The sequence below is a fragment of the Trichosurus vulpecula genome, chromosome 1 (assembly GCF_011100635.1).
Source record: "Trichosurus vulpecula isolate mTriVul1 chromosome 1, mTriVul1.pri, whole genome shotgun sequence".
Taxonomy (NCBI): domain Eukaryota; kingdom Metazoa; phylum Chordata; class Mammalia; order Diprotodontia; family Phalangeridae; genus Trichosurus; species Trichosurus vulpecula.
Genome location: NC_050573.1, coordinates 523288895 through 523300793, shown reverse-complemented (window position 1 = coordinate 523300793; position 11899 = coordinate 523288895). Strand labels below are relative to the sequence as shown.

General features: G+C 41.6%; 1 protein-coding gene across 1 annotated transcript; it reads right to left on the bottom strand.

Moving 5' to 3' along the window:
* Positions 1-541: 541 nt before the first annotated feature.
* Positions 542-11013, bottom strand: ATP5MF (ATP synthase membrane subunit f). Its single transcript, XM_036741192.1, has 4 exons — positions 10926-11013; positions 2217-2336; positions 1015-1131; positions 542-694 (listed from the first exon to the last, which is right to left on the bottom strand). Exons 1-4 carry the CDS (start codon positions 10936-10938, stop codon positions 666-668), a joined length of 279 nt encoding a protein of 92 aa, XP_036597087.1. The 5' UTR covers positions 10939-11013; the 3' UTR covers positions 542-665.
* Between the last annotated feature and the right edge of the window lie 886 nt (positions 11014-11899).

Genomic DNA, 11899 nt, shown 5'->3' with positions numbered 1-11899 from the left:
GTGACAACTAGTGAAAAGGTGGAGACAGGTGATGGAGTGCATGTGTGATAAGAAACAAGGCCACTTTGGCTGGGCTACGGAGTATTTGGTACAGAAAGGGAGAAATATATAGAGGTTGAAAAGGTAGGCTGGAGCCAAGGGCTTTTTAAGTCTGTTTCTATTTAGCTCCTAGAAACTAAAGGGAACTATCGGGGTTTACGGAATAGGGCAAACATGATCAAAGCCACTTTAGGCAGATCATTTTGGCAGCTGTCACAATCCAAACGTTTCTTCCCCTATATTGTGTCAAGTTACCTACCACAAATGGTAGGTTAAATCATGATTTTCATGAACATGGTGAAATGGTACCATTTTTGGTTCCTGTTTTTTTTTTTTTGTTTCAACTTTATAACTGATACAGTACTTTTTTATTTTTAGATGCTTCAAAACATTATTTTACCCCAAACAGATGGAACAGGTAGCAACTCTACTTTCCTCAAGCCCAGGGTAGTGAAAGCACCAATGAACATAGATGGCCACATATTTAAAGTCAAACACTATGCAGGTTTAAATACATCTTTTAATATTGGGTATCTGGTCCTATCAAGTGATGTCCACCAAGAGGAGTTATAACTGCACAGTTCTCTAAGCTAAAGGATAAAATTCATCTGAAGTTGCTTGAATTTTCAGTGGTATTTTCGTCTCCGTTCATGTTCTGGAATTAGAATAAAAAAAAATTACCTTTCCTATTTATGTTAATTTGAAACAACACTTTTTGGGGGAAGCCTTTTCTGTGGTTGGAATATTCAAGGATTTTAGATGCCAAATATTTTCAACCAAGTTACACATATAAGATGGAAAAATAAATTGATTCTAATCCGGTCCAGTTTGTAGCACCGTTAAAGAACACAGGGTCAAAGTAGAGTTGGAGGCAAAATGGCAAGCTGTCCAGATGGTAAATTCAGTTTAAGACAAATGTGGCACCTAGCAAAGATCACCTGTCAATCTTAAAAGACCCACAGAAAGTATACTCACTAAGCTCCTTGTAAGCCGCACAATAATTGAGCAGGATATAAGCTGCAAGCACCATAGAAACACCACCAATCCCGCCTTTCTTCACATCAATGTACTTATTAAAATATGCATCATAACCTGAGGACAAAAGACAGGCAAAGGGGAGTATTTATCACAAGATATAGCTCCTTCCTACAATTAAAATTTCATTCACTCCATACTAAACACTAATAGCAGCTTTGGGTCAGTCACTCTTGGAAGGTAATCTAGATTAGTACAGATGAGAAAATGGATATGTTGTAAAATGGTAAACAAATAATAGCTAACATTTTGATGGAGCTTTATGTCACAGAATTACCTTGTGCTCATAGAAGATAATTTTTTACACCTCAGCAAGGAATGTAAGCCATTTCCTATTAAGACTGAAGTTTTGAAAGATACTTCAAAACAGTCCAACAAGACCACTGGGGTACTGCTGACACAGTGCCAGGCTTGAGGTCAAAAGGCTTGGTTGGATTTGAATCCTTCTCCCACCTCTTAGAATCACTGGATTGAAAGTTAGAAGGGACTTAATCCGATTCTAACTTTATGGATGAGAAAACAGGTCCAGAGCTGGGCAGTCACTTGGCCAAGGCCACAGAGCAGTGATAGTGGAGAAAGCACTGGATTTGGAGCTGGAGAGCCTGAATTTGAATCTTGGCTCTACTACTTGCCACCTGCGTGTGACCCTGGGCAAGTCAGTGACTGTCCTTGGGCCTCAGTTTCCTTACTGGTAAAATGAGAACGTTGGCTTGCCAGAACATTCTCTGAGTTTAAATGTTTTAAACAGGAGACCTCAGAAACCACAATGGATTTCAGTAATGTGTACTGGGGCATGGTAATATATTTTAAATGTATATTTTCTATATTCTTAATTACAAGTTTTATCTAATTAGAAAGTTTGTAACTATACATTTGATTTTTTTAAAGCTTGAAGCTTAAATTTGTTAAAAGAGGAAAAATTCTTTAAGAATTTCATAGGAAATTAATTATAATTAAAGTCAAAAAAGGAAACAAACTATCCAAATAATTAACTTGCCCATTCACGCAAATAAATTCTTAATTACTTAGATCTACATATATAAACAATTTATAGTGTCTCTCTCCAAGCCCCCTCTCCCACTCCCCCAAAATGTCTACTATATTGAGGTATATGTATTTAAAGATGTTCTTAAAGTACAAACCTCTACGAAAAGCTTTGACAATCCCACTAGGGGAAAAATCCCGCTTCATTATCCAGGCTGGTAGCTGATGCAGCTTGACATCTAAGAGTCTCTGTTCTCTAAGTGGTACTGAAAGTGGTGCTGACAAAAAGAAAAAAAAATATAAATAAAACAAAACTCAAACTCTTTTAACAAAACATTTTAGCATTACAAAGTCCTCTAGCATTCTGCCACTTAAATCAAACACTTAATAGAAAAACTGCACTTTTTATTAAACAATTTAATGGAAAGTTCTATTAAGAAATTATGTGTCCAGGAGTGGGGAACCTGTGGCCTTGAGGTACTCACTCTTGAGGTGATACAATGCCAAAGTTAGTAAAATTAACCAGAGTAATGCACTGACAAACTAAATTAAACTTTAGGTTAATTAGCCAACCCAGTGAGCCCTGATTTGAAAAGGGGGTTGGCATTATAGAAATGGTAAAACTTCACATTCTGCCTTGTTTTCAGTATTTTTCTTTAATTGGGAGAAGACAAGTACTTTTGCTAAGGGGTTCTGAGCTTTCCTTGATTTAGAAGCTTTTCAAGTTTTTTTTTTTAAACTTGTTCACAATTAGTTCAAGTACCATTTATAAGGTCAAAAACTTGGGTTGAAAGAAAAGGAAAGATGACAGGAAAGATAGGAATTTCAGTAAAGCTGTTTGATCTTACCCAAAAGAAAGAAAAAAAACCCCACATGTTTCAACTATAACAAAAATCTCAGCTATGTGGATCCCTTAGGAAATGCAGTTTTCCACATAGCTGAGGTTTAACTCTTCAAGCAACATAATTATTGCTTAGAAAAAAAATGACCATGGTAAATGATTTACTTATCTATAAATTGTGGCTAACAGCTGTAGTATCTTCTACAACCATGATGCCGGGAGGCTTAAGTGAGAATGTATTCAAAGGATGTGCAAACTTTTAGCTATTATACTTTGCGGTTTAAATTCTAATCTCCACCAGTAAGTTTACACAACTGAGAGGTAAGTCAATTAAAATACTGGATCTTTGGACTTAGAACTGGAATATACTTTAGAGACCATCTAGTCCAAGCCCTTTGTTTCTCAGATGAGGAAGCTAAGGCTCAGAGAGGTGAAATGACCTACAGAGAGTAGGCAACAAAACCAGGGTTTTCACCCCAGTCTTCTGATTCCATATCCACTTCTCTTTCTACTATGGCACGCTGCCCAACAAAACTTTGGATAAATTATGATTAATTTGGGGGGATTTGATTAGTCTCTGAAATTTACCTAAAATTCTATAGAACAATGACTTTCCGTTTGGTTGCTACTTTAGTTTTTTTCTCCATTATTATGGTTTACTTATGTTGCTGAAACTTGAACCTCAAATTATATGAACTGAAATACTGCCTGCAGAGTTCAAGATTCCCTCAATTCCACAGTAGCCTCCAGAACTGTAACTTGTAATGTCTGCTGCCTTTGTTCCTAATCATGCGCTGCTGAAGAGAGCTGGAGAAAATCAGTAAACAGTCCTGACTGGATCCTCTAACAAACTCATATAATCTTGACTAGTCTCTCACTTACAGCAAGGCAATACTTTTAAACCCCAATCAATTGGTCGTCCTGTTTAACTAAACAGCTGCTATTCCAAACTCTTCAGGCCTCCACAAGCCTCTCCTAATACCCTCTCAGTTGCTGCATATTTCACTTAAAAAAAAAAAAAAATTCTGTCATTTACAGGATCCTCTTTCCTCCTCTTCAACTCACATCACTCAGATGTCTTTCCCAACTGACACATAAAGAAGCGGTCCTCCTTGTCAAGGCAAACACCATTATGAGCTCTCTGGATCTCGTCCTATCCTGTCTTCCACATTTTACCCTTTATCATCTCTATTCTCAAGGCTCTAATCTCTTCCTGTATACTGGGCAACACACTCTCCCAGGTCTCTCTCATTCTTAAAAAACCCACACTCGATCCTCCCACTACCTTATCTCTCTCTCTCCTTTCCTTCATGATTAAAATCCTTGAGAAAGTCAGCTATACTCAGTGCCATGGTCCACTTTCTTTCCCCTCACTTGATTCTAAACCTTTACAATCTGACTTCTGACCTCATCATTCAACTGAAACTGATCTCTCCATAGTTACCAAGATTTCTTAATATTTCCTTTTAAATTGAAAAAAAAAACTATTAGAAATTTTTTTAAAGAGAAAATTTTTTGGCTTTTTCTCAGTCCTCACCCTTCTCAACTTTTCTGTAGCATCACATACTAATGATTTTCTTCACCTGCTTTTTGGGTTTTCTCACACTGCTCTCCCTTGGTCCTCCCACCCGCCTTCTCCTATTCAGTGTCCTTCGCTGGATGTTCATCCAAACCATGCCCATTAACTATGAGCATACCTCAAAGTTCTGTCCTGGGCTTTCTGTCTATGCTCTCTCACTTGGGATCTCATCACCTCCTGTGGGTTCAATTAGCATCTCTATGCAGATGATTCCTAGGTTCCAGAGATCTAAGCCAAACCTCCCTCTCACATCACCAACTGCCAATTGAACATCTTCAAATAGATGTCCCTTAGATATCTCAAACAGAACTCTTCCTCCCCACCAACTCCTGTTCTTTTTTCTGAACTTCTCTGTTACTCTATCAGAGATAATCTGATTCAATGCTTTTCTTCCTAATTGTATCTTCCGTTATCTTCAATGCATTGATTTTGTTTGTGTAAAAATTTTTCTATTTTGTGTTATTAAATGTATCTATTTAACCTTTTTGATTGTCTCTCCCCCTTGTTTGGTTAAGAATTCTCCCCTGGATCTGAAAGGTACCTGATCTATTTGTCTTCTAATTTTTAAAAAGTGGTGTGATCTTTACTATTCAGATCATGTAGCTATTTTGATCTTACAATAACTTTATAAGGATGACTAGAAATCATTAACTATGACGAGGCTAAGTGACTTCCCTAGGGCCACACAATTAGCAAGTGTTCTTCCTTACTCCAAATCCTGTATTCCATCTACTGCACCAGGCTGCCTCTCTTGCGAAGGCCTAAGAATGTTAACCCCATTCAGGGCCACGGCTGTTACCTGGAAGTTTGATAAGAACAAGTCTAAAGTTCCAGTTTTACTTAACACTTCTTAGCAATAATTATACCCCAAAGACATACGAATATTTGCCAGAAGTATGTATTTTAGCACTTTTACCTTTTATTAAGAGGAAGGGTGTGCGTTCTAACTTTAATACCAAGTACTAATACCAAGTACCTGTTTCAATACTTCTTTACAAAGAGTAGCCTTTTGAATTAATCTGTTTGCAAGGAGCTCAATGTACGCATATGCTACAAAAATTCTTTTTAGAATTTTTAGAAAAGTTTAGAAAGTTTTAGAAAAAACAATTATAAAACTTTTGCTAAACCTCATCTGCAGTGGCAGGTGCACAATTTAATCTTAAAACACTTATTTTAAAAACAGAACTTAGGTAGGATGGGCAGAAAGGCAACCAATAGGTCAAGCCCTGTTCTAGACTGGCAATTTAAAATCCAAGTAATTCTAAGCCCATTTTTCTGATCACTTTATCCATTTAAATAGACCATGAAGAATTCTAACAATTCTTTTATTAAGGCATTTTGCACTCTCTCCCCAATATCGTAAGAGATAAAAGGAATGTTGCCAAGAAAATAATAAATTTTAAAATTTAATTCAACAAACACTTATTAAGAACCTATTATGAGGCACTGTGTTAGGTACCGGAAATAAAAAGATGAGAATGTTAACCTTATGAAGCTTACATTTAATGGAAGGGAAAAGAGAAGACATACACTAATAAGTATGAATAAAAGGGAGGATAGTATGAGACCAAAGAAGACAGCAAAACATTTAAGGAAAGGAAACTCACTTTCCACATATATGTAATCCTAGGCAATAAATTCTAATGTTTCCTGAATTTAATGCAAAGAAATATGAACAGATTTGTTCGTAGGGAAAGAAATTATGTGACAGAGCAGCAGAGCTGCTCAAAGCTCAAATGCTACCACAAAATCCAAAGGAATTATTCAAAGTTTTTGCTTGTATTGGAATTTTATGACACTAAATATGGCCCCCAAAAGAAATGTCACTTAGCTAAAGCTTGTCTCTCCTCTTCTAAATTGTCTGACCAAGTCTTCATTCAACTGAAACTGATCTCTCCAAAGTTATCGACCATTTCTTAACTGCTAAATCTGAGCCTTTCCTCAGCCCTCTACCTTCTCCTCCTGGTTAATTCTCTATTCTTCCTCACACTGCTTTGCCTTAGTTCTCCTAATTGTCTGCTCAGTATCCCTGGCTGGATCTTTATCCACATCATGCCCAGGCTCTGTCCTGTGCTCTCTTCTCCTTTCTGTCTATACTCTCTCACTTGGGGATCTCACCAGATCTACAGACCCAGGCCAAACCCTCTCATGACCTTTTGTCTCACATCACCAGCTGCCTATCAGACATGTGGGAATGGCTCTCTTAGATATCTCGGATAGAACTCATTCCTGCCCCCCCTTCTGCCTTTTCCCCCCCTGAACCTCCCTATGAAATTTCCCAATGAAATTACCATTCTCCCAGTGAACAAGGCTTAAAACTTGACTCCTTACTTGTGTTCACCCCATATATCAAATTTGTTGCCAAATTCTGAATTTTTCAGAGATATTCCAATCAACTGATTTCCTTATCTTAGTTATATTAACTTTGTTCTTGCAAAAACTAATTTGATGTTATCCAAATTATCTGGTAAGATCCAGGCCCACACCATGAGCAGCATATCAGACATTCTGAACCAAAATCCTGTCCTGTAGGCATCCCAAACTTGACCTGTTCAGAACAAAATTCATTATTTTTCCTCCTCAACCCACCCCTCATCTGAACCTCCCTGTTGCTGGTCTAGGGCACTACCATCCTTTCCAGGAACCCAGGCTCTCAATCTCAGTGTCATCCACGACTTCTCCCCCTCACTCACGCCGCATATCCAAACTATGGATAAATTTTGTTATTTCTACCTTCGCAACACCTCTCACATGTCTGCCAATCTGGATAGACCCCCATCATCTCATGCCTGGACTACTACAATGGCTTATTAATTGTTTTTGCTGCCTCAAATACCTTCACAATCTGCCAAAATGATTTTTCTTAAAGTACAGGTCTATGTCACTCTCCATCCCCAATAAATTCCAATGTATCCCCATTACTGTTAATATCAAATATCAAGTCTCTGTCATTTAAAGTTCTTTACAGCCTGGCCCCTTCCTAGCTTTCCAGTCTTTTAACATTTTATTCCCCTCAACATCCTCTATAGTCCAGCCATACTGGTCTGCTTGCTGTTGCTCACAGATGATGTTCCAGATCCTTTGTCTCTTCCTATAGGCTGTCTCCAAGAACTGGGGCTCAGCTCAAGCAATGCCTTCTGCAGCAGGCCTTTCCCGGCCAGTCCTCTAGGCTCCACCTTGCACATACTCATATATGGATTTGCTGTTCTCCCATTAGAATGGAAGCTACTTGAGGTCTCATCCCCAGTGCTTAATGCTGTGCCGATCACAGTTATGTACTTAATAAATACTTACTGATGGAATGACTGCAATATTAATACACATTATTTATTCTAATTAGAGTCAACCTGCCATTCCGGGGCATTGAGGACGGGCAGGGAAACAGCCCCTCAGCATGGATACTGTATCAGCAACTAAATGGGACTTTTTTTTTTTCCACTGTTTTCTCTTTTGGAGCACTTATTGTTTCTTTGATTAAATCGGGAGTCTTGGATGTCCTGCTTGCCTCGGGGAAGGCCTAGTTACATGGGTTTGAGTCCCATGTTGGGATGTCCCTTGACCCTGAAGAGGCTATATAAACTCAGAGGCTGTCGTTTCCCTTTGGGGCTCTCACTCACTGGAAGAGCATCTGTGACTTGAAGAGCCTCTGGGCTGATGTTGTTAAGAGCCGCCCCCCCACCCCAATACGTCAATGCTTCCCTGGTAACTATGAATTGTGATTTGAATTAGACAAGATCTGTCTGTTGATGTTTGTTATTTCTATTTGTATTTGCTCTGAAGTTCAGGGTGCTGGCTTTTCATCCTGAACTAAGTTGAATTATATATGTGTGTTTGATTAAAGTGAGATTATTAGCCCCTTAAAGTTACTTTCCTTAGTAAAGCAGATCAGAAGAACCTGTGCTGGCAGCTCTTGGGTCTCACACCTCAGCAGCAGCTGCTAGCTGAATTGCCGTTACAGATACCTACAGATACAGATAGCTGCTGCCCGTTTTTCCTTTTATGCCCATAGAAAGTTTAGAAAAAGTTGTTTCCCAATCTTATAAAGCATGTATGTCCTATTAGGGCATTTCTGTTCACTATGCTCCATTTGATTAAGTTCAACAAGCCAGTACTAAATGCTTACCAAGTGACAGTCACTGTGCTTGGGATATAAATACAAAAATAAAACCTCCAAGGAGCTTTTTTTCTAAGTAATAAAACTGGCAAATGACTTTTGAGGTCCCTTCTACCTGAGGATATATGATCCTTTATTCTTCTGTCTCACAGAATGCTGGAGATTGAGCTTAGAGATCATCTAGCCCAACCTCATTTTGCAGATGGGGAAACTGAGGCCTAGAGAGGGTAGTTAGTTGCCCAAAGTCACAAGAGAGTAGTAGGATTAGAATTCTCGTGTGCCAGTGTAATGCTTTTTACAGGGTTTCAAATAAAAGTGTGCCAGAAAGAGTTCTCTAATGAAGAGTTTCAAAGTACAGAATTACAGATTCTCAAGAGTTGAAGGAACCTTAAGTTGCCAACAAACCTAGTCCAACCTAAAGCAAACCCCCCTCTACTAGACAAGTGGTCATCCAGCCACGGAGAAGAGCCACTGCTCAGTAGCTAGTTATTCTTTGTGCTTGCAACTTCAACTCATTAATCCTAGTTCTGTCCTACGAAGCCAAAAAGAACAAGTCTATTCCTTGCCACATCACATGATGGCTTGTCAAATGCTTAAAGGGCATCATCCTAGCCCCACTCCTTCCAAACTTCGCTAAACTTCATCACAGAATGGTAGACCTAGATCTGGAAGGAATTTCAGAGATCATCTAGTTCAATCTCCCTTCTTTTACATGTGAGAAAATTGGGACCTGGAGAACTTAAGTGCCTGGGTCCCCTATTCAATCAACTTCGGTGGCTTTCCCATTAGCCACATGATAAATATACGCCTTCATGATCTGGCCCCTTCCTTCCTTTCCAGTCTCCTTACATCTTATTCCCCTCAATGATCCAGTGACACTAGCCTCCTTACTCATCCTCACGCTCCATCTCCAGACTCTGCATTTTCACCAGCTGTCCCCCACGCCAAGGATTCTCTTCCCCCACTCATTACCTCAACCTCCTGGCTTCCTGCCTTCAAGTCCCAACTAAAATCTCACCTTCCTAAGATGCCCTTTCCAATCCTTTCCTTTTGAAATGACCTTCCTTACAGGGCACGTAGGTGTCTAAGTGGATAGAGCATCTGGCCTGGAGTCAGAAAGACTCAATCTGAGTTCAAATCAGGCCTCAAACACTCACTAGCTGTGTGACTCTGGGCAAGTCATTTCACTGTTTGCCTCAGTTTCCTCACCTGTAAAATGAGCTGGAGAAGGAAATGGCAAAACAGTCCAGTATCTTTCCAAGAGCATCCCAAATGGGGCCAAGACTGAACATCACCTCCTTTACACCGTATATATCTTGTACGTTCATAATTGTTGAATGTTGTCTTCCCCATTAGATTACGAACTGAGGACAGGACAGGTTTTTAAAAATCCTTCTTTGTATTCCCCAGTACTCAGCGCGGTGCTTGGAACGTAACAGGCCCTTAACAAATAAATGCTTGATGGCTGGACTCAGCTCAAGGTCACACAGGTAGACTGAGTGTCAAGAGCCAAGTCCTCTGGCGCCGCCTTCAAATCGCCTGATGGGTCAATCATCGAACGTTATAAATGTTTCCTATGTGCTACGGGCTGTGCGTACAAAGAGAAGCAGAAGAATCCCGCTCTCAAGGAGCTCACAGTCCAATAGGGGAAACTTTATGAAAATACTTGGGATAAACATGGCCTATACAAGATAAACCGGAGACCATCGGCGGAGCGGGGGCACTCCGCATGAACGGGGATTAAGGCTTCTCGTATAAGACGAGATTCTGGCTGGGCCTGGAAGCCGGGTGATGCGCCAGGTGAGGGTAAAGAAGGAGCCTATGGAAACGTCCAGGGTCTGGAGATGGGGCGTCCGGTCTCTTTGCAGGACGCGACCTTGGACCTTGCACCATGCCCTCGGCCCTCTGCGGTCCGTCGCGGGTGGGGGGCACCTGGCCCGGCCGGCGCGGCCGCCCTCCATCCTGCAGCGCCCCCTTCCTCCCGCCCCTCTCCGTATTCCTCCCCCTCCGGCGCCGCCTCAAAGAGACCAGGGCTCCCGAAGGCCGCCGGGCCTGCTCCCTCCCCGGGCCCGCTCATCCCGCCAGGTTCCGGGCCCCCGGGGGTCGCCGTCTGTGGCGAGGCCCAGGCTCCGGGCCGGGCCCCTGCAGGCCTCGGCCGAGTCCTTGAGCAAAGGGCAGCGGCGGCCGTTGGGCCCTCCTCCCCTCGCGCGCCCCCCACGACCTTCCGCACCCTTCCGCCCACTGGGCCCGGGGCCTCCCCCCCGCACCGGCCTCAGGCCTCAGCTGCGGCGGCGGGCACCTCCTCCCGACCTCCCCCAGGCCAGATCACTCACAGGAGGACGACATCTTGCCACCTTGGAGTCAGACAAGTCTAGGACGCTGTGCGGGGGCTGCTGGGAAAGAGGGACAGGACGAAACTGGGAAGCGCAGAGGCTCACGGGAGGCAGGTCAAAGCCGTAGAAAGAGAGAGGGCGGTGAGGACGCCATGATGGGGAGGGAAAACAGGGAACGAGGCTGTTCTGTCCCTACGGGGCGGGGTTAAGAAAGCTAAGGGGTTTATGAGTTTCTAATTCTAATTAGAAAAATGTGAGCCTTCTGTTGAAATGAAAAAAGCAGGTCTTTATTAAGCGCCTACCTGGGTGCTAAGGGATTTCTCCCCACACCCCTTTTTTGATCTTCATTAGCACCTCGAGGGGAAGTTTACAGTTGAGGAAACTGAGGCCAAAGTGACTTGCCCAGGATCACACAACTTGTACGTGGCCGAGTCTTGCTTTGGACTCAGGTCTTTCTGAGCATATAGATGGTACAGTGGATGGCGTGGGGGGTCTGGAGTCAGGAAATTCAAATCTGGCCTGAGACGATCACTATCTGTGTGACCTTGGACAAGTCGCTTCACCCGCTTTGCCTCAGTTTCCTCACCTGTAAAATGAGCCGGAGAAGGAAATGGAAGAACACTCCAGTATCTTTGCCAAGAAAGTCCCACATGGGGTCATGAAGAGTTGTGGACAGGGCCAGCACTGGGGGAAAAAATTTACAACACCAGAATTACAAATCCAGAGTTGGAACGAACCCCCGAAATCATCTAGAAGATGGATTCTTTTTAAAAAATTTTTATGTTTTTTTTTAACATTTTAAAGTTTTGACGTCTACATTCTCTCCCTCCTTCTCTCCCCCATGTGTTGAAAGCAATCAATATGATACCTATCATACAAGTGAACTCATGCAAAATATATTTCAATATTAGCTATGTTGAAATAAAAAAGCAAGACAAACAAAGTGAAAGAAATGCCTCACTCCTCACTCAAAA

Bases quoted from the DNA above. Each gene is read 5' to 3' on its own strand.
- ATP5MF (XM_036741192.1), bottom strand. The intron at 1,132-2,216 runs GTTTGTACTTTA...TTTTGTCCTCAG, and splicing joins TGTCAAAGCTTTTCGTAGAG to GTTATGATGCATATTTTAAT. The intron at 695-1,014 runs GTGAGTATACTT...TTCTAATTCCAG, and splicing joins TGCGGCTTACAAGGAGCTTA to AACATGAACGGAGACGAAAA.